Source organism: Micromesistius poutassou, assembly GCF_964030765.1.
Source record: "Micromesistius poutassou genome assembly, chromosome: 12".
Taxonomy (NCBI): domain Eukaryota; kingdom Metazoa; phylum Chordata; class Actinopteri; order Gadiformes; family Gadidae; genus Micromesistius; species Micromesistius poutassou.
The window spans coordinates 11,184,941-11,211,131 of record NC_140282.1 but is presented as its reverse complement, the minus strand read 5'-3'; the positions used below and the strand labels follow the sequence as shown (position 1 = coordinate 11,211,131).

Sequence of the window (26,191 nt, the reverse complement as noted above, 5' to 3'; positions counted from 1 at the left end):
CATTTCTCATTTAAAAAATATTCACCTAAATGTACTTTTTCTATATCTGGAATGAAGAGTTAACACTGCTGCCCTTTGAAGTTTGAAATATGGATTGTTTATTTTTTTTTATAGAAGTATTTGATCATAACGAAGCTTTATCTTATTTACATCCATACATTAAAATGACATTTAAACCAACATTTTGCAACCTTGTCCCTGCAGCCACTACTATTATTAAAACTAATTTGGTAAAAAAAAAATAATAATTAAATATTATCAATAACAATATCCACCCATGACTGAATTGACCAAGGTATTTTTTGGCCTTTGAAGAAATCTCTAAATGTTGTTTTGAGCAGATGCATTGGTTGCAGTGAAAAAGGTAAAAAGTGCAGGCTTAAGTGTAGCTGATAGTACTGCATGCGCACAAGGAGGCCACAACTGGAAAGTGCGTAACAGTATTCTCATTTGTCGATGGCAACCAGTGACACTGACCCAAATCTTGACATTTCAAACTTAAACTCTGATAAAAAAAAATTAAATAGTACCGATATGTCTTTCTTCTAGTTCATACTATACTAAACATGATCTGATATTAATACATTTCGTTGAAAATCTTTTTGTCTTGATGTTTTGAGTTTTATGCAATTGCAAACTCAACTGAAATAGAAACTAGAGCTAACAAGGTAGCCCAAAGCGTCGCTGGTGTGGCAGAAGAAAAGCTGAATCATTTAAATCAACCAGCATCAAAGAGCCCTTTTCTCCGCTGCCCTCTGGAGTATTGTGTCACCCCGATGGCATGGATCTTTGGTTCGTTATCGAGGCACAAGTCATGGGGAATCAAGTGCAATATTTGTCCCTGTCCCATGTTCCATTTGAAGCTCGCTGGATGTACAATAAAAAGATCTTGCCGCTGGTCATTCGGCGTCGGCCCTCCGTCTGATCACAGCCGTGATGGGTTCTTGAGGCAGGGCCTTGATGATGTTCCAGGCCTCGAAGCGTGTCATGTCCTGGAGACTGGTTCCTTGGACCTCCAGAAGCTGGTCTCCACACTGCAGGCCGCTGTGCTCAGCTACACCGCCTGAGGGATGGGTTTAAAACATGGCTCAGGGCATAGCTTTGGTCATCTTTTCAAATTCTAAGGCATGCATACATTTCACTTAATGAAATATCACAAAGCATTGATTTAAATCTGCAATCAGTTATTTAAGATGGACGCCTCACTTGGCCCCAAGGTTTTTTTTTTAGGAGGTGGTCATGTGAATCATGTGAGTCGGCTGTTCCACCTAATCACCTGATTCGATTCCATCACTGACAGAGGACCCCATGCATCAGTTTCAGATTAAGGTTTTTAACAGGTTTACCTGCATAGATCCGGTTAATGAGCAGCGGTCTGTCTCCGTGGATGGAGCCTTTCCCTCCTTCCAGGGTGAAGCCCACCCCGCCGGCAGACTTGTCTATGGTGACGTGCACTGGAGGACCTACTGTGTGAACACACAACACAATGTTTCCCGTTAGACATCCTCTCTCTTTGGACAAACCCCAATGATGCAACTGTTTTTAATGTAAAAGTTTAACCATGTAATGGGAAAGTTTCTAGAAAACATTTTCTTAACTGAATTGGTGTGGTAACCCAATTTCACATTTTTGCATTTTATATTTTCTTCGTTTTTTATGATAAAACTCACAGGAGGCAAAGTCTTGCTCTCCCTTGCAGCTCCCCTGCCATGCCTCCGCAGCCCCCCTGTCCACCGCGTAGGCCTTCCCCCTCCTGCGGACCACCACCACGGCCACCCTCATGGTGCGAGCGAGGCGCACGGCAGCGGTGACCTCGGCGTGGGCGGCGTTGTGGAGGGATTGCCCGTTCACGGACAGCACCTCGTCCCCCTTCAGGATGGTGCCCTCCTGGGCAGCCAGGCCGTCGGGGAACACTTTGTGGACCTGGGCAGAGGGGGGAGGGTTAAGAAACAGTACGGTTGACTGTGTGTGTACTACTGAGTCAACAACATGGAGGGCGGTTCTGGGTTCCCTCACTGTAGCAGCCTTGTTCTCGAGGTCGGACCCCCCAGCCACGCTGAAGCCCAGCCCGGCCCCTTCGTCCTTGTGCAGAACCACCACGTGGATTTCCTCCAGGGTCTGTGTGGAGGAAGTACAGGTGAGTAGAAGAGTTGATGCTCCTCAAAGGGTTTGTGTTCGGGGAGGTGTTCGACTGGGGTTCCGGTTCAATCTGGTGTTTTTTTGTCTCTTTGGACACGTAGGTTTTGCGAAGGTTGGTGTTTGGAGGACATCCACAAGGCCCTCTTTAAATGAGTCACTCTATCCTACAATGATCTCCATTCACTGAGGCAGTCCCAGTGTGCTGGCCTGAAGACACATGTTGGCCTTTCTGCTGTGTTTGGAGACCTGGATATGTGTGTGGATTACTTGCCATTGAGACACGCATGCAGTTTTAAAATGACACAAGTTTAGTTTGCATGTTTCTGGTCAAGAGGCACAACTTTTACTATGTATCTAACTGCTAATGTTTGACTACAGTTCTTGTACAAATTACTTAAATATGTGTTTTTCTTTCGACACTTCTATTGGGGAGTTAAAAGTACGGTACTCTATTCTTATTATATTAGTATTATTCTTGTTTTAGATTTTTTGGCTAATATATTAAAAACCCTGCTTAAATGTACAATTTGTAAATTGCCTCGCTTCAAGTGAAATGTACTTCACTTGAAAGGCCAAGTCCAAAATTAGGCAATGAAAAACAAAGAAAGTTATACGTTATAATTTTGAACTTCCCCTTCACCATCCTAAATTGTGCAAATGCAAGATGTAAACAAAGTGGTTGACATTTCAAGAGAAGAGAAAGTTTTTTTTATTTGACAACCGTACCTTCAGCATCTCACCACTGAGAGATTTGACATCCTGGATCATGCCGTTTATCTTGTCTGAGGGGATGGCTGAAATGACTGAGCGAGCACTAGCAGACATATCTGACACCTCCTCATCCGTTCCCCCCTCCCCTATCTGAATGGTACACTCCCTCAGCTTGGCCAAGCTGTGGAAAACAAACAAACACAGAACAACATCATGTTCAGATGATATTCGAAGTTGACACGACGCACATCATACCCACACGTGAAGGTATTTGTTTGTTTGAGTGTTTGTGTTTTCGTGTAGATAATTGAGTATAATCTACTTCTCCTTCTCTGAGAAATTATAGAACCGATCTCAACAGGAAGTTTTAAAAAAAAAACTTGCAAACATGGCCACTTCCGTACAAATCTGAAACAGATGCAAGTCTCAACTTTTTGAGAGCTCCCATTCAGTTTCTTTCCTACTGTAGGAAAGATTTGTGTTTTGACCACAGGCTTTCTAATAAATTATTGCAAATATTGTCAAAATATATTGCACAAAAACATGTGTTAATGTGTGCTAATCATAACTAATTTAGTTATGAATGCTTTCCTGTCACCACCAGTAACTTTCAAAGTAAATCACATACACCTCCACCTTTTCCATCACAACCGTCAACATTAGTCCTTTGGGATACAGGACAGACGGAACAGAACGGGCGACACAAAATGTCCCTCCCTCGTTTAATCTCCACCCCGAGGGATCAAGCTGTATTATTACCTGACTGAGAAGCCATTGTCGTCCCTCTCTGTTACTTCAGTCTCGGGTGAATCTGTTTCCAGACCTCCGGAGTCACTGTCCATAGAGACGGACGGGCCTGAGGACGGCTGTTGGTTTCTCAGGCCAGCGTTGCATGCTGATGTGGACATAGAATACATCAACGCTTGGCACATCTGGAGGATAGAATAGAATATGAAAGAATGGATACATGGAAAAGGAATATCAAATGGATTTGCAAGGTTTGAACAATATTGATCCTCAGACTGTACAAAAAGTGACACTTTTTTCTGCTTGTATCTGGAAAAATATATATTTTTAAACTGCTATCAATACATCTATGATGCAAATTGGTCGTGGCAGTACTGAGAATCATTTGACTATGCATGTGCTTTAAAGGGAACTGCAAGCTAGACCGTATTTGTGAGTTGCTGCAACCTGAAGGTTTAAGCACATTAACACTGGTACACTGTAAATCGATCATTGGTACTGGTGTGTCTTATAAATTGATGTAATCATGAAAGCAAACAAATGTGGTCTGATGTGTTGATAATCCTCAAAAAGGAATCACCCCATTCCGTTATTTTCTCATACAAGAGAATACTGTTTCAGACGTGCATTGTGATAAAATCGCAGTCTGCAAGATTGACTCTGTTTCCACAAAAAATGGAGTTGTACCATTCTCCTCTGTTTATTTTTTAAAGCAGGCATATGAAGCAGTTCTCTCTTAAATTCCAATAGCCAAGCTTGACGGTTCCAATTTAACATGGCAAACTTCATGATTATCCGAACGAGGACACAATGATACCTGATAAGAGAATTCCAGGATCCTCTCCATGCCTTCTGTCTCAGCGTCCATCAGAGAGGTATTCTCCAGGGTCAGCGAGGCATCCAGGGGTGGGCTGTCTGTTTCCAAGGTTGGCTCAGTGGTTGGGAGGTGTTCCCCCTTCTCTTCCCCATTCTGGCTGTCCCTTTCGGGGATCTCTGAGATACTTGGGCTCAGTTCCATCCGAGAGACTCGAATGGGCTTGATCAATCCACTTTGTTTGACTTCTCCCAGGATGACCTCTGGCTGCTTGCTGAGTGATGTTGTGTCCATCTCACCTTCACCAAGAACAACAGTGGAATTTCCACCTGTCCCTTCATCTGGATCAGCATCACTCTCCTCACTGGACACTTGTGCTGCAGAGGTGTTGATGGGGTCAAGGGAGACTATTGGTAAATTCCCCACAGCTTTGTAAATGGTCTCAACAGGAGAGGGGGCAGTGGCTGAGGAATTGGAACTGCAGGGTGGGGAAGAGATGACCGCATGCTCATCTGGTCTTCCTGCTGAAGAAGGGCTATTGATTTCAATGTGCTCACGTATATGTTCTTCTTTGGCACGACAGTCATTCTTTGGAGTTTTCACCATGAGGGGTAAGGAGGCTGAAGGTGCCAGAAGCCTTCTGTTGGTCATCTTCTCTCTGGGCCCAGGACTGGAGAAGTTCTCAAATGAGTTGATCTTCTCTTTGAAGGACAGGTTGGCCGTGGAAGAGGTGGATCTCAGACTCTGTGCAAAGGGTCTGGTAAGTCCAAGCGCTGGCTTCTGTTCCGTCGATCTAGGTAGCTCCCTCTGGTAATTCCTCTGGATACTCCTCAGGTTGTGATGTATCCACGCTGGCTTAGGGGCCACCGGGGGGGCCTTCTTGGCCTCCAGAGGGTCCTCAGGTCTTGGTTGCATGGTCACATTGGAAGCAGACTCTGACAGAGATTCGGCGGCCAAGTCATTGAGTTCATCCTTGGTGACCGAGCCGTTTGTGCCGTGTTGGAGCAAGTCGGAGCGAGTCGTGGGTTCCATCGCGACTCCGCTGCCTACGAGGAGATGTGGTCTGTCGTCAGGGGAACTTTCAGAAAGACGGACCCAGGGGTCGCTCGACAGCTTGTCTTGAAGGTGTTGCTCGACGCGATACTGCCTTTGTAGAGCTGCTCTCTTATGGTGGGAGCAGGACTGGGCTAAGCAATAACCTGGCACCACCAAAGCACAGCAATGGAGGAGAAAGTTGAGAGGAGTTGTCACATGTCATTTAGATGAAGTGTGCAACTATTGGATCAATATTAAACAATACAATTATAGCACAGGGAAGCGATTACTGTGTGCTGACGCTTCAACTCATGCTGTAATGAAGCAATAACTTAAACTTCTCTTTCTCATTTGCTTTTAATTTTAGGTTACATACACCTGACAAATTATCAATCAGATGTTCCTGAAAATGCTACCATAATCAATTAGAAAGCAATTCATTATACGACTTAACCAACCGTAATACTACTCTTACCTCTGTTTGGACTGCACGGAGAGTTCTGCAGCAGGTCGGGTGAGAGGGTTGTGGATTCTGGGAGCTTGAGCGATTTTCGACTTCCCTCTGAGAGCTCGGTTTCTTGTTCCCCTTCCTGGTGCTGGTACAGGAAGTGTTAGTGAGTTTATCGTTTGTCTCAGCGGCCGCAGAGAGCTGTGGTAATGTAACATCCTTCCGCTGCATCTCGCATCCATATGCATCAACACAAGTAGCATGCAGTCAGTGTAATTCAATCACTAAAAGCTGTTGGCCATTACCTTAGAATAACAAGGCAGATGCACTGGGAATCAGGGAAAGCACTTTGGAGGTGCACAGGCACACACATGCACATCAATGAATGCACAAGCAGGCCCATGTACGGATGTTCATATATGCACAAGGATACAATTATCCATAATGGAAAATGGAAAACATTGCAGGGAAAATGCATTCAAAGAAATAGTGACTGACATGCCATTAATCATGCACTTATTACACCGAAATGTAGAGTCCATAGTAAGGCACACATGCTGGTTACTAAATGTGAATAATGATTACAAAAGGGCTTGTTCTAGAAAATATAGCAGCCTTTGCACTACATAGCTTTTTGTTACTTATTATTTCAATTTATTTTGAACTGAAACTAGTCAGATTGAAAACGTGAGAATTTTACCAAGAAAGGCTGTCGGGGTGTGAAACTAAAGTTTCACAAGACCACCTTCACATACAACATCAAGCTTTGAGCAGGTGTGTAAAAGCAGAGTTCACAGAATAGAGAAAGTGAATGTTACATACACTTCTAAAGATCAAGCGAAGGATCTTTCTCAAGGCCTTGTATACACTGCTGAAGAACTGAAGACATTGAGGACAGTGTTGGAGGGTTAGGCAGTAAAGAGGAATTAGTCACAGAGCAGTTGAAGACATTGCAGACACATCTTTGTTCTGTCTACGAGCATGGCAGTTGACAGTTATAGTTCGCAGAAAGGGAACTCCAGAGAGAGAGAACAAGAGAGAGAATGATAGTGACAGAATAACATGCAGACTGAGGGCGAACACCACATCCTTGATGGTGTTGCTCAACACTCAGAGCTACCTTTTATGGTTAACAACCAGCACAGATCTCAGTATGTGATCAGCACCGCCCAAAAAATAATAATAAAGAATAAAGACAGCTAATTGCATCATTGGAACAACTTTTAAGAATTCATACAAAATATCACTGTGAAAATATATTTTTTTCTAACCAAGTTCAAAAACACAACATGTATGTTCTAAGATATTAAGGGTTTGTGCAGGGAGTGTATTTAATTGTGCACCTGGCATCTGTTGGCCGGGGAGAGAGCCGGCACCTTCTCTTTGACCAGGGAGCCCCTGCTGGAGCCGCTGGAGTCCCCGGCGTAGCCCTCCTCACTAGTCACGTCTGGGGCCCGGCAGTACCGCCTTGGGAGAGGGTGCTGCCTGCTCTTGGACTGAACACACATGGACAGCCCAAGCCTCCCGCGGTGTTAACATACTGGTCTTCCTATTGCTAAACATGAGACTGTTTTCTGAAATCATCAAAGCCAAATTTCATAAATACCATAACTATGAAGTCATTCTTTAGCAGATGCTTTAATCCAGATATATTCACACATTAAGGAGAAGGTATGGGGGGTATGGCATCTCTTGCAAAGATTCTCATAGAATAGGCTGAAGACATTAGGAATCAAACCCAGTACCTTTTTGCTGAGAGTTAAACTCAGACCCTTGGTAGTGCTACAACATACACATGTGAGTATGCCATCCTGCCTTCCTCCCTATCCTCAAGATAGTCCTCAAATGTCTGGCTAGTGCATCAATATGCTCAGCATGCTGGTTGTAATCCAGTACCCCCCCCCCCCCCCCCCCCTCAAGAAAATCCTCAGGTGTCTTACTAGAGCATGGATATGCTCAGCATGCTGTTTATAATCCAGTGCCAAGATGGTCAGGTCCGGTTACCTTGCTGGCCCTGCATGACAGACTGAAGGCCTGCTGTCCGGGGTGGGTGGCAGCAGCAGCAGCAGCAGCAGCGGCAGAGTTGTAGGGCACGTTGTAGTCCTCATCACAGTACAAAGGCACCGATAGCCTGTTCTCAGCCCAGGGCTCTGACGCAGACTTCTGGAGACGAGGTGAGGGAATACAGTATATTGATACACATTGGAATGCCGTATGAGGGGAATACATTCAACAAGCACGTAAACATGAACATGCACAGACACTCATTTCATGTTCAGCTTATTCTGACACTTTTATGTTTTATTAGTTTTAGTTTTATAAAGTTCACTTATAATCATTATTTGTTTTTAATATTTCCAGTGTGACTTAAATTTGTTTGGGCTTCACTTTACAGATCTGTGTTTACAGACCTGTGTAACTTGGGTTAGTGTCTTGCAAATCACTCCGTGCGTTATTAATGTTATTCAAGTATTCATCTACCGTTGGTGTGTCCAGGCTGTGCAATCGCGTGGGCGGGTTGTGATAGGCGTTTGTCAGGTTCTGAAGGGTGATGTTAACACCCCGCTGGTTGTTGTTGTGATGATGGAGGTGGTGGTGGTGGAGGTGGTGGTGGTGGTTGTTGGTGCTGTCGCTGCAGGAGCGGGTCATGGTCTTCTGTGCCTTGTGGCGGATGTGGGGGCAGGACTCCAGCCTTCGTACACCTGTGGGCGGAATGGGGAGGAGACTCAAGAGAGGCAGAGGACCATCTTGAAATTTAAGCCTGGAATTCAAGATGCATCCTCTCTTAACTGTTGCGTTTCTTTATCTTGAAACTTTTTGAAGATACTCGGAAACACTGACATTTGTTGATGTTTTAGCCAAACTTGTCATTTTAATCTTCAAACTATCTAAATCAATTGAGAACCAATTATCTAGTGCTATGTGCTATTGTATGGATCTTGTCGAATCCATGGTAAAACATTTAAGGACAGAAGGGAATCAGTGGTGATTGATTATCGTTCTGCTATGGCAGAATAGCTGAAACCTTGTTTTGTACCATCAACACTCCACTGGCTCTTGTCCCTCCTCAGCCTGGTGTTCACCACTGCTTGGGCGATGGCGTTGTTCAGCTGCAACTCCGACACCTGAGGGACACAAGGCAAACAAAGAGGCATGAGAGCACATCATGGCCACAAAGAACGTAATATATCAACTTTCTGTATATTCTGAGTTAGTTAACGGTTTGGGCTATTCATTGCTGTTCTGTCTTCCTAAATAGACACAGAATTTTATTTCGATTTTTTTATATCTATTTTTTTTTTTTTTTCTTTTGGAATATATATTTAAGCAATAGATCACGACAGGCCGTGGTATACGCTCATTATACCACAGTTAAGGGGCGTTGTCCGTCCCGACGCGCAGCGGAGGGGCGGCGACCCCCTTCACTGTGGTATAATTACCGTATATCACTGACTGAAGTGATCTATTGCTTTTATAAAACGGTTACGTAAATATGGCGAAATTAAAGTCATAGACACCATCAATTTTGAAAAAGCGAGAAAGTCGGAAAAGCATTTTTTTTAACGAATACAGAAAAGTAGTCCCTCCCGGCTGCCGGCAAAGTGTACGGCGGTTGCTATGCAACACACTAGCGTCCTTCAGAGAGAAGGCTAGAGACGGTAGCTTGGTTCGCCGGCAATTTAGCAATTTAGAAGGCTAAATTGCCGGCGACCGTGTGCCTGTTGCTTTACAGGCTTTTTTTAGGCTTCAGTGAACTATGCTATCGCTTTTATATATAAATAAACAACAGTTCAAGTTAGGCGCGGAGTGATACTGGACTCTGTAAACTGAACGGGCGTCATAGCTGTGTGTATACGCTCAATATACAACGGTTGGGAACCAATCAGATCGCTTGATTTAGGCCCCCCGTTTTATAAATACATTTATAAAACGGGGGGCCCCGTTTTATAAATACATTTATAATACATTTATTATTATTTATAAATTTATACATTTATAATACGTTTTATAAATACATTTATAAAACGTAACCGTCAGTCAGTGATATACGGTCATTATACCACAGTGAAGGGGGTCGCCGCCCCTCCGCTGCGCGTCGGGACGGACAACGCCCCTTAACTGTGGTATAATGAGCGTATACCACGGCCTGTCGTGATCTATTGCTTAAATATATACATGTTTTTTTAAGTTTTGGCCACTCATCAATGTATTTTACACTAAGGGTTTTAAAACTGGTCCATAGTGGCTGAGCCAGGACATCCCTGAACCTAAAACCAATGGTTTTACTTCCTTCTCCTCATCATCCAGACAAGCACGTGAACAACATCCTCCTACAAATCTACACACTATACCTTGGGGTCAGGGTGCCTGCTGATGATGATCTGGACCGGGCCGGGGGGACACTGGCTCAGGACCGAATACACATCGTTCAGGGCCATGCTGTACACCACCGTGTCATTGATCTCCATGATCTCATCCCCACACCTGGGGGGTGGAGCGAGGGTTGGATGGGATGCAGTGGGGTGGATGGTGGTGGGGTTGTTGGAGGGGAGAGTGATGATGGTGATGGTGGTAATGGCGGGCAGATAGGAGCAAAAGTTTAGCTTGGTTATGTACATTGATGTATAAATATGTAAATATATATGTTGCATCATGAATGTATAGTGACTCATCAGTTCATCACCTGAGCCTGCCGTCCATGTGTGCCACGGAGCCAGGGGAGAGGGTGTGAATGTAGATCCCAGAACAGCCTTCTCCAGAGGGGACACAACACAGCCCGATGCCCAGGCCCACACCGGCCTCTGGGTAAGTAACAAACACACACACACACACACACACACACACAGGTTGATTAAGGTCGTAAAACAGTCATCCAAGTTTCTAGTCCATCACAAGGTCTCTCTTGCTATCAGACACACACACACACACACACACACACACACACACACACACACACACACACACACACACACACACACACACACACACACACACACACACACACACACACACATACACACACACACGCAGGGACATTGCAGTACTGAGAGAAAATTCCCACGGTACACACATAGGGCCCGAGCGGGCATCCGAGCCGAGGTTTGTGAAGCAGAGAGTGAAAGCGCTGACTGATCACCCGCTGTGTTATCCTGCCTGCCTGTCTGCCACCTGTAAACAGCTCTTCTTCAAATATTCATACCATAACTAACAGATCCCTCCGGGCTACTGCTTGACCACACACACCGGCCCGTCTGCCCAGCACCTCATAAAGGTCGCCCCTTTGACCTCCGCTGACCTTTCTGCAGGACCATCTCCATCACCACGCGGTCCCGGGGTTTGGCCTGCGGGCCCGCCGCCGCCGCCACCGTCGCCGGCACCGCGGCGCCCATCAGGTAGCTGTAGCTGTGGCCCAGGTCAGCACTGACGCGGGTCATCCCCGTGGTGGAGCTGCTGAGGGAGCGGGAGCGGCACAGCTGGGCCGCCTGGCCGGCGCCGACGCCCCCGCCGCCGCACAGAGCCCCCACGCGCAGGCTGGTGCGGACCGCCAGCGTTAACAGACCCTTCTTGATTTGCTGAGGAGAGAGAGAGAGAGAGAGAGAGAGTTCATAATATTAATATTCATTCATTAATATAAGGTGTTCTATATTAATCCTGGAGGTAGTGCTGCTGTAGCGGTAGTACAGGAGTTATATACAGAGACATATAAATACACACACACACACAATCAGAGTGAGTACACACACAATCAGAGTGAGTACACACACCAGTGCGAGTGAGTATAAACAGGATGTGAAAGCACAGATTGTAGATGTGTGACTGTGCCACCTGGGGCGAGAGATGAATAACATCCGGTTGCAAGCTGCCACCTCACCGCTAGATGGCACTAAATCGTAAACCCGGCCCCTTTAATCTCTCGGGAGGTATAAATAGTTTTTCATTTTCTTGTAATTTTACATGAAATTGGCTTGAAACAAGTCATGACAAGCTGAAACGTAAATGTTGTTCTTCAGATAATTTTTGCAGGGCAAACAGTTTTCCTGTGCATATTTTCACAACAATCCCTGGCCTTGCTTGTCCAAAGGGTGAGAAGTCTCCCTTGTGGCTTTTGGTAAACCAAAAATTCCACAACCACAATCACACCATCATAATAAACACTAATAGTTTGACATGTAAACTGATTGGTTTGTGAGCAAAGACTTTACTTTGAACCTCTGTAGCGCCTCATCGTGAGTCAGACCCTGCAGTGGCTCCCCGTTCAGCTCCAGGATCTCATCACCTGCACACACACACACACACACACACACACACACACACACACACACACACACACACACACACACACACACACACACACAAACATTAGTACAGTTAAATACTACGTTGATAAAGCACAATTATAATCATTACCAAATCTGATCACTTAATGTTCAGAGGAGGTGTTAATGGGTTTGCAAAGGTTTGACTTTTTATCATTATCCATCCCTTCCGAGGAACCAGGCAATGATAGCACTAACATTATCTATTGACTCCAAAGTGTTACAAGAGAGGGTATAAAGGTTAGGGTTTCATTCCCTCACCTTCCTGCAGTCTTCCATCAGCTGCTGCGGCTCCTCCAGGGAAGATGGTCTTCACGTAGATCCCCATCGGCCCATACATGCTGTCCTGTCCTCCCACGATGCTGAAGCCCAGGCCCTGGACGACGACAACAGCAACACGGGAACAATCAGTGGGACAGGATGTACACTTCATAATGGGTAACAAAGCACCAAAGTGAAGCCAGAGGGAAAGCACCCACCACAAGAATTGCAATAGCAATATCCGATTGGTCAAATTGGTACCAGATGATGTCACTGGAACCAATTTGAGCCAATCGGATCAGCAAACATGTGTTGTTTACACAGAGGTCCGTATCAATGAGATTAAAATATTGAAAATAGTGAATTATTTAGGGCCCAAATTTTTTTTCTTCTTTTGGCCCATTTTCACTATTAAGGACGAGATCACTGAGCAGATGCTTGTCTCCAAACTGAATTCAGATACATGTTATTAACAAACAGCGGAACAAAGGGGGTCAGAGTCCCCCTGGCCCCGTTAGTAACCCCACACCTGGCTGAAGCTGCTTACAAACCGCCACGCAGCATCTCGCCGCCTCCATTCATTTCAATGAGTGAAGCGCAGCAGAGGGGAAGCAGTTACAACCGCGGCGGCACAGGGCAGCGGTAGCAGACGCTTTTAAAAAAGCCTGGCCCTTTCACACCGCCCCTCGGAACCCTCCGGCAGCGAGGCGGTCATCAGGGTGGTTGCCGCACGGCGGTGTGAAAGCAGCTTCAAGGCTTCTTCCTCTCAAAGATGCCTATGGATTAGGATGTGGACATTGGGGATGGATGGAACCCAATATCAGCATAACCACAACACTGTCCTACACTGCGGTCTCCCGCCCCCCTCACCTTGCCCTGGCCCTTCATCAGAACCACGTTGCAGATGAAGAAGGCTTGAACGTTGCTGCAGGAGTGCTGCACCAGCAGGGCTGAGCTGAGGGACCGAGTGGCCCTGTGCACGGGCTGGAGAGGACACACACACACACACGCACACATGCAACCAGGCACATACATACACACGCATGCACCCAGGCACACACACACACACACACACACACACACACACACATAGGTATGTTGAATATTGTGTTATTTATTTTTCACCTTACTTTTTTTTACCTCATGTATTTTCTACTTTCTTATCTAGAATTTTTCGTCATTCATTTTCATGAATCTTCTTTACTTTGCAAAGTAAAGAGCATTGACTTGGTAAAATAAGTTGTTGTTGTCATGGATCAGCGTCTGATTCTCTGATTCCTCACGGTGTTTAGGGTACCTGCATGTTGGCATGGGGGACGTCCAGCTGCTGAGACAAAGACTTCCTGTTGCCATAGAAACCGCTGTTTCGGTTCGGGTGGTCGCCGTAGAGATCCGGCGCTCTCATGATGATGGCGTCCAGGTCCCCGATCCAGTAAGGATGAACGCCTGGATGTGAGCCGCAGTACCGTTAAGTATCATACACCAACTCAGTTACTCCTTATTATGTAGCAGCTTCAGTGTCATGGAGCACATTATGGATGGGCTATAATGTTTAAAGAAACAGCTGTGGTCTTATGAACGGCGATGACCTCACCAGTTTACAGTGGTTGTGGTGGTAGGGCCATTAAATGTAGGTTCTACTTTTAAGTGTATCTTTAAGGTGTATTCTAATATGCATCACTAAAGTTGTATGCATTAAAAACAACGATAACAATGACAATGTATACATACAGACACACATAGAGTGCTGCGTTATAGATATTGGGGTTGTACTTACTGGTAATGTGATATAGGTGCAATACACCGTTGGCTCCTACATTATAACAAGGTCATACCCCTCCATAAAGAGAGTAACAGACAGGATAGGAAGACAGAAACAGAACAGTCCAGGGTTCACATTCATAAATGCCCTGCTGCTTCCGAGAACCAGGAGGAAATTCAATAACAAAAAAACCTTGTCTATTAGTCTGTGTGTGAGAGTGCGTGTGTGTGTTATGCCCACGCGCCTGTCTGTGTGTGTATGTTGATGCATGTGTTAATGTATGTGTGCAGACTGCTGTCTGCTTGATACACACTTGTAGAGCTGGCACGTGTCCGGTTGCAGTCAGTCGCATCCACAGCCCTCGGCTCCTCTGTCTCCTCCGTCTCCCATACTCTCTCCTCGTTCACCTCTGGGATGGCCAACTGCACACACACACACACACACACACACACACACACACACACACACATTTTCAATTACATACATGCAGACACGCACACTGCATGTGCACACGGCCAGAATCGTCTCATCTGCTGCCCAAATTCATTTTGGTTTGAAGGCAGAAGCTGGTTTATTCCAGTAATTCAGTACAGGCACATCTCTGTGTCTCTTCAACGTACAATACATATTCACCTACAGCTGACCCTTGAGCTGTATCAGAGCTAGATCTTCAGGCTGTGACTCGATATTAAATACCATCTTCCTGCATATACCGGAAGACAGTATGGGTCACAAAGACCAAGGGAAAAACAACGGCTGAGCAGAGGATATGAGAGGCGGTGGGGAGGTGGTAGCAGAGATGGAAACACTACCTTCAGGTGGTAGCTGCTGGACGGAACAAAGTCGCTGTCTGTGTAGCTAGGCTCGGCAGAGGAGTCGGACGGGGAGACAGATGCCGGGTACGGAGGTCCGTTGGTCAGACAGGAGACGCGGAGAGACTCTGGCGCGGCCAGAGCTTCCTGTGTGCAGCACATGCAATGAGACGTTAGTGGGTTGGAGGATTAAGCTTTGAACTCCTGTTCTGATAATCTCCTAAAGAGACTTGGGCGTCCATCTTCGCTGTGATTGAGACAAAGTGTGCATCATGGATAATCATTGGTGGGCTGGTTGAGGAGGTTTGCGTATGTGTTCATTTTTGGCCAATTAAACCAATTCAATCACAGATGCAGAAACATAACTGCAAACACTGGTGTAGAGAGCCACAGTGTATAGTGTCGTACATCTATCTACTGCAGAAGTATATTTGGGCCTTAACTCTTAATATTAATGTAAGCTAATGACCCCCAACCTCCTCTGTCATCCTGTTGGAACCTCCAAAGCTGCATCTCATGGAGACTATTTCACGGTCACAAAGCTTTACTCTCTACTTGTGAAGTGATGCTTCAGAGTCATACTTCTTATCCAGTTAGGCATTAAAGGAAACTAGATGTTTTAGAGTGGTTTGATGAGGCCTAATTTAACACATTTCTATTATTTCAGGAATACGTTTGAAATGGTTTGTTTGTGCCATAGATATTCACACTCAGAATAAATTAGTGAATTCAGACATCACCTGATCCTGTTTAAATCTGGGTGTGACTCTTTTCCTCTCTCTATCTCTCTTCATCTCTGTTTCAGTTTGTCTCTTCCTCTCTCAGTTTCTGTTTGTCTCTCCATTTCCTTTTGTCTCTGTATCTCTCTTCACTTCTCTGTTTCTCTCCGTCTGTTTCTCTACCACTCTGTTTCTCTCTCTGTTTCCTTTTGTCTCTCTTCACTTCTCTGTTTCTCTCTGTCTGTTTCTCTACCACTCTGTTTCTCCCTCTGTCTCTCTACTTTTTTCACTTCTGTTTCTCACGTTTCATTGTCTCTCTCTTCACTTCTCTACCAGCCAGGTTTGCATATCGTGCTTACTTACTCCATATGTTATGAAATGTTGTATCACAACGCATTAAAGCCCAAAGAGAAAAGTGACATTATAACAATATGTCATTATGAAAATAGAGTAAAAGTAGCAATTGTTCACACAAATGTACTGTGATGCCACAAAATGTAGGACTTAATTGCTTAGTGTATGTCGTTTTGCACGAGTTCCAGCCCAGGCAGCCAACATCACATGTATACACCAACAAGCCCATTGCCTTTGGTCCATTCTGCATGGTTATAGCGTGTGGTAGCAGTGGGATGGCTCAGAATTTGGTGACAGCATGTGAAAAATTCCTGAATGCCCACCAGGCATAACCCTACTGCCGAGAGGGTTTGAGATTTGTTATTGATAACTCAGCTTGTGCATTAATATTATGAGTTAGTTAGCATAGTTGGCCTTGTTAGATAGTTGGCCTTGTTAGATAAATGCTTCTTTGTGCCAGTGTTGGCTTAGCAATGTTTTTGGTGGCTGAGTATGACGTCATCGGTGTCTCATGACAATTCAGGATCGAAAGGCAGACTTAAAAATAGATTTTGACAATATATTCCAGTCCTATATGCTAAAGAAAAAAGTAGTGTCATCCATTACCGAACAAGCAACACCATGAGCAATGTTGAAACGCAAAACCACAGTATTATTGGTACCTCTGTTTGGGTTTGACCACTGAGGTTGACGGCGGCGGGCAGGCCGCGTCCTTCCCCCCCCGGCCTTGCGTGGCCGTTTAGACACTGTCCGTTAAAAGGTGCCAGCTTGTCTGGCCTCTGGGTGTAGCAGCCTCTGTAGGGGAGGAGAACACACCCAGCAGAACCACTCCGTTATATTATGAAGGATCAGCTTGGTAGCACTAGAACTCCAACTCCACCAACCACCAGCACCGAGCCCTGAGATGGAGAGTGACGCTACCTTTGGGTGTTACCTTCAGTCGACTGCTACCTTAGCAGACAACTGAAGGGAGAGAGGTGAGGGAGGCCTTGGTTTGTCTGTTTGATTGTTTGTTTCTACACTTAATGCATCACAGATTTATGAAAGGGCCTCTGTGTGGACTGAGCAGTAAGATAATAGAAATTGAAAACAGACCAGTCGTATACAATTAATGGAAAATAAGCAGCAGCAGCAGAACACACTTAATAAACATTCAAAGTTAGAAATGCATAGTGCCATAAAAAACGATGTAAAGGGAAATGAATAAAATAGTAGGCAATAGTTCATTAGTGCAGTTCCCCGTGTTGGATATAATGCTGCACTTCCTGTAGCGGTGAGCACTGGGTCAGGGGTGTAGGTGTGTTTTAGTACCTGTATAACTCCACTGTGGTGTCGCCCCGCTCCACACAGGCCTCTTTGTCCTGCGCCAGGCCGCTGCTATCAGACATATGGGGGCCCCGGCCCTCGTCTGTGGGCCCCGTGGCCACACACATCCTCCATATACTGCTCTCCTGGAGCACAGGGGTAACACACACACACACACATGCGCACGCACGCGCACGCACACAGACACACACACACACACACACACACACACACACGCATACACATTAATGCACATAGACAAAGAAATACACACACACAAACAAATACAGATGCACATAGAAAAATAATTACACACAAACACACAAAGACACACTCAGACACACAACAAAGAATTAAACCAAAACTTCCACACACATTGGTAGTATAACTCTTTTAGTATAATTCTTAATTAACGCATTGTAGACACATACAACGCACAAACAAAATCACAGGCATCCACACACCAAAAGTCCACACTGAGGCACATAAACCCCCCCAAGAAATCCCACAAAAGACTGATATGGCAGCACACGTTCAGCTCCCACACGCACGGGGCGCATAAAGGGACCTCTATGCCCGCCAACCAGTCGGCTTTATGACCAAATCAACCTCTGGGGTGCGCAGGTTGACAGCTGGGGAAAGAGGGAAAATGAAGCAGCAACCTTTTATAGGCCTGACCCATCCAGCCCCGCATCGCATGGAGGCCGTCTTTATGGGCCCGCCACGTGCACACACTTAGACCGGCCCTGGGGGGGTTCAGCACACTCTCCCCTGAACGATGAGCTCCATAATGGGCTGTGTATGTTCTTTAGAGGGCGCACGGAGATATACGTCCTCCTGGGTAATGAGGCTACAGAAAACACTGGGGTAGTTACACCGTTGTGCGCGTCTGGACTGGAACACATGGGGGCTGGGGTGTTGCTTTAGTATTTTGTAGAAATAGAAAGTCGATTTTTTTTCAATCTGATATTGAAAAATAGTAGGAGTGATGAACTGGTTACTCTCTGCAATCAGGGTTTATTAATTAACCATTAATTCATATTAGCTAATGCAGTAATAAGCATTATTGTATGCCATTAGTTTAGAGGTGAGGGCTACTGGGTTGGAGTTGGTTTCAGGGTTAAGGGGTCAGGATTAACCCTTATCCTAACCCTATCATATAATTAGACCATTAGACCAGTTAACTGTAAATGAGTTAGTTCATGCTTATTTCTGCATTAACTAATGTCCATGTACCCTTACTGTACCTTTACTGTTAAGTGTAACCAATTAACTGATGCATACATTGTGCGTATACATAATCACACATAATTATATGGAATTGTTATGCAATCGTGCTTTTTTTATAATTTTATAATTTTTTTGTTTATCTAGAAATGCCTCAGTACTTCAAAAGCGAACATCATTAATTTCCTTTGCTTTTATAAAAACACGCTGGTTGATCGCTTTGTCTGAGCTGAATTAAATGATTGGTCATCGGACATGAAAAGGCCCAGATGGAAAAGCGTTGACAGGATTGAATTCTGAGATGTTTTCGCATGATCATAGAGGACAGATTGTACATTGAGGCAGACTCACTTAGTGTGTAATTCACTCACCCTGTGACGTAAATCCCTGGCATCACAGTGCTAAGATGACAGAGTACAGAGTAGTGGTTTGGTGGTTTGGGTGTTTGACTCCTAGCCGAAAGGTTCTGGGTTCGAACCCCAATTTCCACAGTCTTTGAGCAAGGTTCCAATCCTATACCTGCTCATTAAGGACACTTATCTAGTAAAAAGGTTGCTCTCAGCTGCTTTGGCTTAAATTGTCTCGTAAATGAAGAATAACGTAATGGACAGAGTTTGAGGTCAATTCAATGGTGAATTGTAGCTATTACAGTGGGAGCTATAGCAAACCTAATCAGTTAAACAGGAACAATTCCTTATCTGAACTTAACGCTTACCTAATGTTATCTTTTGTCGAGGTAGTTTAATGAATACATCAATGATATCTATCCAGAAGTTGCTAGACAAGGGGTTATTTTTAAACCGGGCGGTTTAATAGGTTAGAGGTTTTATTAGCCATCAGTGGAATGTTCTGTGTGTGTGTGTGTGTGCCGTGTGAGTTGTGATGTGGTAACACAGGCGTACAACAAGAGAGGCCTTTGTTCCTAAAGGCAAACCAGACAGTGCAGCCAGCTGCAGCTCTGCCTCTTCCAACACACAGGGTCATGTGCACCGTTACGTTCTGCCACACCATAATACCCGGATGGCTGTGAATGATGTGCTAAGTAACTCTGTAAGAAGTCACTGTAGGATGCTAATTAGTGATAAATGGTGCCATGCAACCATTTCTCTTTGTAATTCTATTGGATGCACTGTTGAACACAAGCACACTCACTCATTTGAAACAGTAAACAAATACATGTTTGAGTGCAGTGGGGTGTTGATATAAAACACTTTAACACACAAACCGATATCTCTAGTTGGTCCTCAGTTATGATGCTAAGTAATGATAAATGGTGCTATACAAAGTACCTCTATTGCATTCACACAGTGAATATGCGTACTGCTTTCATTTGACAGCAAACAAAAGCATGTTTTAGTATAGTAGGGTGTTGATATAAAACGCTTTAGAACACAAACCGATATCTCTAGTTAGTGAGTTAGTTACCTCCTGCAAACCCTCAGGGCCTGTTCAGCACTGTCAGTAGTCCTAAACATGCCAACTGGCCTGCGGCTGGCTCATCTGCAGTGATTTATGTCTGGGGTCACCGTCAGTGAACTGTATACAGCAATTCCTTCCTCATTTTAATCGGATGAATCAGATGCTTTTCCGGGGCCCCAGGCATCATAACCAAGGCCCCGAAGTGTCAATACTGGAAATGCAACATGACTGTGAAATTCTTTGTTATGTGTTCTTAGAAGAGTCCGATCACACACAGCCCGTTGCTATCAATAGACGAACACAACGGACGTTCACAGGAGCAGCAAATGAACTAAGTGGAGGCGGTGAATATCTGATAGCGTTGGCAGATGGAGAAATAATATCTTCTTACTTTGATGCTGAACGTCCTCCGGAGGCTCCGCTTGTGCTCCCTGAGGTCCTCAGAGTGGGGGTACAGATGTTTCGGGTTCTCCGTGCCTCGCTGCGTCCCCGGTGAGGACTGCTGGCTCTTGCTAGCTGGGTCCATCGCCCAGCTCGGCCCGCCCATCTGCCCCGGGACGGGATCCCCCCCGGGACCCCACGGTCCCGCCGGGCCCGGGACGCCGTCTCGGGCCCAGGTACGTTCCTCAGGCTCGGGGAAGTCGTCGCTGGTCTTGGAGTGGCAGAGGATCAAAGACCTGCCCAGCAGCAACGCCATCACCACAGAGAAGAGGAAACCAATGTTAAAAGCACTGCAACAAACACCATTCCTACAGAAAGGAAGAAGTGGCAGAAAAAAACGATGAGAAGCAGAAAAAAAGAACGATAAGAAGAGGAAGAAACAAACAAAAGCCACGGTTCATCCTCCTCCAGACATTCCTGCGAGAGGATTCCATGAAGCTTGCTGGCAGTGTCCCAACAACCACCAAAACGACCACAACAACAAGAGCGAGCGGGCAACTTGCTTTCCCAGGTCGGTACCGCTTGACACCACCACCGTGACCCACCTGGAGAGCATGGCCAGTCGGTTGGACCTGTGGTTGTGGCCGCCGGGGCTGCTGCAGCCGTTTTCCAGCATGCCCGGCTCCCTGCCCCGTCGCTCCATCCTGCGAGCCGCCGTGAGCTCCGCCGCCCCGGCCGCCCCGCTCTGCTGCGTCTGCCTCTGCTGCCGCCGCTGCTGCTGCTGCTGCCGCTGCCTCTGCTGCTGGGAGTGCGTCTGGGGCATCGCTGTGGGCGCGAGCTGCTGACCGTGCGTGTGTCCCATGTGCTTTAGGGAAGAAAAAAAAATGAAACACACCCTGCTTCTCCTCCTCCTCCTCCTCCTTCTGATGCTCTTCTTCCTCCTCCTCCTCCTCTTCCTCCTCCTCCTATCTGAGCCCGGCTGGAAGAAGTGAAATGGAGAGGAGGGACACTCTGAAAGCCAATTAGAAAATTCAGTTAGAGGAGAAAGCATCTGAGCATCTGAGCGTCTGTGATGCTTGTGTGTGTGTGTGTGTGTGTGTGTGTGTGTGTGTGTGTGTGTGTGTGTGTGTGTGTGTGTGTGCGTGTGCATGTGAGTGTGTGTGCGTGTGTGTGTGTGTGTCTGTGAATGTTTGTGAGCGTGTGTGTGGGTCTGTGTGCATGTGTGCATGTATTTGTGTGTGTGTGTGTGTGTGTGTGCGTGCGATAAGTGACTCGATGCGATAAGAGTGCTTTTCTTTCCGGGATTCGGCGAAAAAAAAGTAATGTTTTCTCTGTTCTCCTCCTGACCAGAACATAAGCAGACTGTTGTTGCACGCAAGCCCTCAACGTCTCACACACACACACACACACACACACACACACACACACAGGCAATACCATACACACTCACCCACACACACACACAAATACCAGAAGCGCTCAATACACACTCACACACACATAATACCAGACACACTTAACTCACACACACACACACACGCAAACACACAAACACATTACACGGGCACACTACACACTGGTGTTTACACCGTTCTTCTCAAGGCAGTGGTCCTCTATATCGGACCTATCGGATGGTTTGAAGCGCAGGGTAAATGTTGTGGTGATAGCCGTTGCCTTTGACTCCCATTAATGGTGATTGATGAGTCTTTGTTTCACACAGCCTCTCATTTACACACCCACAGAGAGCACTATAGGGCTGGCCCGCCCAATGCATTATATATGGCACAGCAGCTGTACACTAAGTACCTCATACCATGTGGGAGTGACCACCATCCTCAAATCCTCATTGTTTTTCTACCTACTGGCTCTTGTCAACTGTTTCTGATCTCTCTCTCTCTCTCTCTCTCTCTCTCTCTCTCTCTCTCTCTCTCTCTCTCTCTCTTACCTGATGTGAAGATACTAAAAATACCATACTTGTGTAGCTTATAACATCTGAGATTCAAATATTTGGTTGATCTATTTTAGTTTTGGTTCACTAAAACTAAATTAATAATTTTGTTTTTCTCTGCTGGCCCTCAGACAAAGCGCGCAAATGTATAACATCTCTTTAAGCTACACATTTCATCAATTAAGAAAAATAGATAGCTTATTCGAGAAGATAATTCCATTGGTGCAGCCCTACTATAGAGTGCTCTCTGCAACAATAAAAACATTGTAATGGACTGAAAATATATATATAAATATGCTGACCCTGTTTTGCTCATAAAATGATGATTTGTTTGAAGTGCTAATAAAAGCTTTACTTTAAGTAAGAATATAAATGGTAATAATAACAGGAAAATTATCAGGTAATATCCCCTAATGTCACTGCCTGTCTCTAAAACTGACAAGGAGCAGCTAGTGTCAGTTAATAGATAATTAATTGCTCAGGGGCTGTACAATTGTGCTATGGTAAGAATAAAGTAAAACTTTAATTAATTCTCCTTCTATTAATAACCACATAACCACGCAACTTTCCCATGTCCATGCAAAAACGCCCAATGACTTTCCTTGTTATTACGAGATGAGGTTAGTATCATGTATTAACATGATCGTTTTCTCATTACTACAAGACATTTACACATTCATTAAATAAATACACACATGCATAATTAAAAACTGAAATAATTGCCCATTCCCTCCTTTCCCAAAATCCTCCCATTTGGAGGTTTGAAGGAGGAACTTCCAAGTTTCCAGCTGAAGGGAACAATGGCTGGCTGTCCTCCACTGTGAATCAGTAGCTCTAAAGGAACCTGCACGTGTGTTAGCAATTATGCCTAGTTAGCTTGTTTGTTGTGTTGGCCAGCGAGTAGAAAACAAACAACAGAAACACAAGCCTTTGCTGTGCAGGCCCCATTGGCCCCGTTGCCTTTCTGAGCCTCAGTGTCTCCCTGAAGTGTGTGTCCATAGCTGCGCTTCACGAAAGCCTCTGGTCTTTGAGGGTCTTAAAAGTTCTACTTTTCAGGGAGAAAAGTACTCATTGACACCGTCGAGTGCATGACAATATAGAGTGACGGGGATTTTCCCCCCAAATGTACTCGCTCCTGTTGATGTCATGGCACACAGTGGTAACTCTGTTTTGTATGAAAACGTTGGATGAATGGCGAGAGAGGAAAGTGGAGGCGGAGTAGTCTGTGTGTGTGTGTGTGTGTGTGTGTGTGTGTGTGTGTGTGTGTGTGTGTATGGGATTGAAGTATTTGTGTGTATCTGTGCTGCAATCCTCATGCATTTTTCCGTTTGTGTGTCTGTTTTGTGTTATGTGCCTGTGTGCGTCTAAATGCACAGTGGCTGCTCTCACATGTGTGTGTATGCATGTGCCTCCCCACTGTTGTTGTTGTTGTTTGTTGTTGTTTATGTTTTCCTCCTGAAAGAGGCTACCTCGGGGTGGGGGGGTGGGGTCCTGCCAGTCACAGGACTGACACCCTGGGAAGTCCCGTTCAGATGAAGGGAAGGATGGGGGCGGGGGTCTGTGTGTGTGTGTGTGTGTGTGTGTGTGTGTGTGTGTGTGTGTGTGAGAGTGAGAGTGAGTCTCTGAGTGAGTGAGTGAGTGAGTGTGTACATGCGTGCGTGTGTACGTGTGTGTGTGTGTGTGTGTGTGTGTGTGTGTGTGTGCATGTGTGTGTGTTCATGGTCAGTGCTCCTCAGCGAGTGTGTGAGGCAACAACGCTTGCGCTGTTCGACCGGTTGCGTTGTTGACACAGACACACACAGTCTCTCCCATTTACAGTGTGACACAGTCAGGGTACAGTTAAGACTTGTTACATGTAGACTTACAGTAGTACGTATAGACATATACACATATACATATATATATACACATACATACATATACATATATATATATATATATATATATATATATATATATATATATAGATTGGTGCCCCTTGTGGCATTATGAAGTCAATGTGATTGACAATGATTACTCGTTGCTATGAAAATGTTTACGTCAATGTTGTCGTCGATGCATGAGATATTCCGCGCACTGTGTGGAACGAGGGCTCTGCATGCACGATGGCTATCTGCGGTGGCGCGTGGTGCAGAGTATTCTGGGATGGGACGGTCCGCCTGTGAGCCCGTGGCCGAGGGAGAGGAAGCCTGGCCCGGAGCTATTTGTGATTTTAAGGTTGGGTCTTGGACTGGACACACACACCAGGTTGTGCAACTCTGTGGTTTCATACAAGAAATCCTGTGAGTCCCCATCTGTTGACTAGGACGGTGTGTACAAGGATGTGTGTGTGTGTGTGTGTGTGTGTGTGTGTGTGTGTGTGTGTGTGTGTGTGTGTGTGTGTGTGTGTTCATAGGTGTGTGGGTGTGCCTGTGAGAGTGAGTCTAAGAGTCAGAGCGAAAGTAGACATCAAGCCATGCACACTTTTAACACAGGAACTCCCTTTTATGCAACTATTAACCACAATCTCTGCCTCTACAACTTACAGAACTGTGAATGCAACCATGTTTCCATTGTCTTGAAAAAGCAAGCATTCAGGACAAGGTACCAGTATATGGTAGAATAGTTATTGTTGCACCAATCAGGTCAGGCAAGCCAAACATGAGGGCTCTCTGTCCCTGCTCACAGTGCCAAGAAGAGGAGACGGTGATGGGGGTCCTACTCACCGTAGTTGATCGGGTAGTCCTCGTCTTTAAGCTTGCATCTTTAAATCGGCATGCATCCAGGCCAGGTGTGGACTATCCAGATATGGAGATGCACTCCTGGTGCTAAGTTCACCGTGCCGGGGAGTAGAGTCAAGCGTCCGTGGGTCAGAACACCTCCACCACATGCTGGGGTCAGACCTGCTAACAGTGTGGAGACCAGGCAAGCCCCCTGGCTGGTTAGGAGTACAGGCTGCCCCTTCTCCTTCTCCCTGCCTCCTCTCTCTCTCTCTCTCCCTCTCTCCTCTCTCTCTCTCTCTCTCTCTTTCTCTCTCTGCCCATCCCTCCTTTTCCCACTGCTTACAGCACACAGGAGTTGTGTTGTCAGACACTCCTCCCTTACCTCCTCCCGTCCCACCTCCCCCTTGGCTTTCCTGTGAGGCGAATCCATGCAGGAAATCATGGCATTTGGCTTGGCTTGACCCCACACCTAACTCTGGCCTGCACAATGTTGTAGTTCAGTTCTGTGTGTATGTGCTAGTGCGTGTGTGTGTGTGTGTGTGTCTGTTTGTGTGTGTGTATGTCAAGTGTTGCTCATTTTCTCTGAAGCGGCTTTTGCCACTTCTTCCATGCGATCTTTGTAGGTAAGAATTTATTCTTAATGATTTTCCTGGATAAATGAAGGGAAAATAAAGTAATGGAGACTCAAAAGTGAAAACAAATTGCACTGGTCTTGAACTGAGCTATGTTGCTTACTACTACTACTAAGCCTACTAATACTACCATTACTATTACTACCAATACTTAGTATAATGTAAAACAATATAACGCCTATATATATATTTTTTATCATTAACACACATTCTAACTCTAATGGACTCGGGTCAAACTGCCAATCAAATTGTTTGTTGCTTTCTCCTCAATATGGTTATGCTATGTTACGTTAACCTCTAGTGGCTAAGATGTGTTGTGTAAAAATGTATCATAACATAAAACAATTGACAAAAGTAATGGAGAACAAGATGGCTCAGTGTCTAGGCCTACTCGTAGACTGGAAAACACTATACAATCGAAATAACTCCATTCAGACTGTGATGAGGCTGGGAGGGGA

The 26,191-nt window shown here is 45.4% G+C and overlaps 1 protein-coding gene across 1 annotated transcript; it reads right to left on the bottom strand.

Moving 5' to 3' along the window:
• Positions 1–87: 87 nt before the first annotated feature.
• On the bottom strand, positions 88–25,465 carry il16 (interleukin 16). The gene is made up of 26 exons (XM_084476003.1): positions 25,105–25,465; positions 21,057–21,316; positions 20,462–20,747; positions 17,431–17,570; positions 16,782–16,914; positions 15,047–15,193; positions 14,548–14,656; positions 13,770–13,918; positions 13,343–13,456; positions 12,473–12,587; positions 12,098–12,171; positions 11,191–11,467; positions 10,579–10,696; positions 10,247–10,379; positions 8,932–9,019; positions 8,376–8,596; positions 7,899–8,057; positions 7,238–7,390; positions 5,922–6,042; positions 4,415–5,610; positions 3,610–3,782; positions 2,866–3,031; positions 2,017–2,118; positions 1,671–1,923; positions 1,347–1,466; positions 88–1,063 (listed from the first exon to the last, which is right to left on the bottom strand). Exons 2-26 carry the CDS (start codon positions 21,311–21,313, stop codon positions 900–902), a joined length of 4,968 nt encoding a protein of 1,655 aa, XP_084332129.1. The 5' UTR covers positions 21,314–21,316; positions 25,105–25,465; the 3' UTR covers positions 88–899.
• Positions 25,466–26,191: the final 726 nt, after the last annotated feature.

Excerpts from the sequence above, each read along its gene's own strand:
- il16 (XM_084476003.1), bottom strand. The coding sequence starts at position 21,313 with ATGGGACACACGCACGGTCAGCAGCTCGCGCCCACAGCGATGCCCCAG. Across the intron at positions 15,194-16,781 it reads GTGGTCAAACCCAAACAGAG|GAAGCTCTGGCCGCGCCAGA; the intron begins GTACCAATAATA and ends TGCTGCACACAG. Across the intron at positions 13,919-14,547 it reads GACACGTGCCAGCTCTACAA|GCGTTCATCCTTACTGGATC; the intron begins GTGTGTATCAAG and ends GCTCACATCCAG.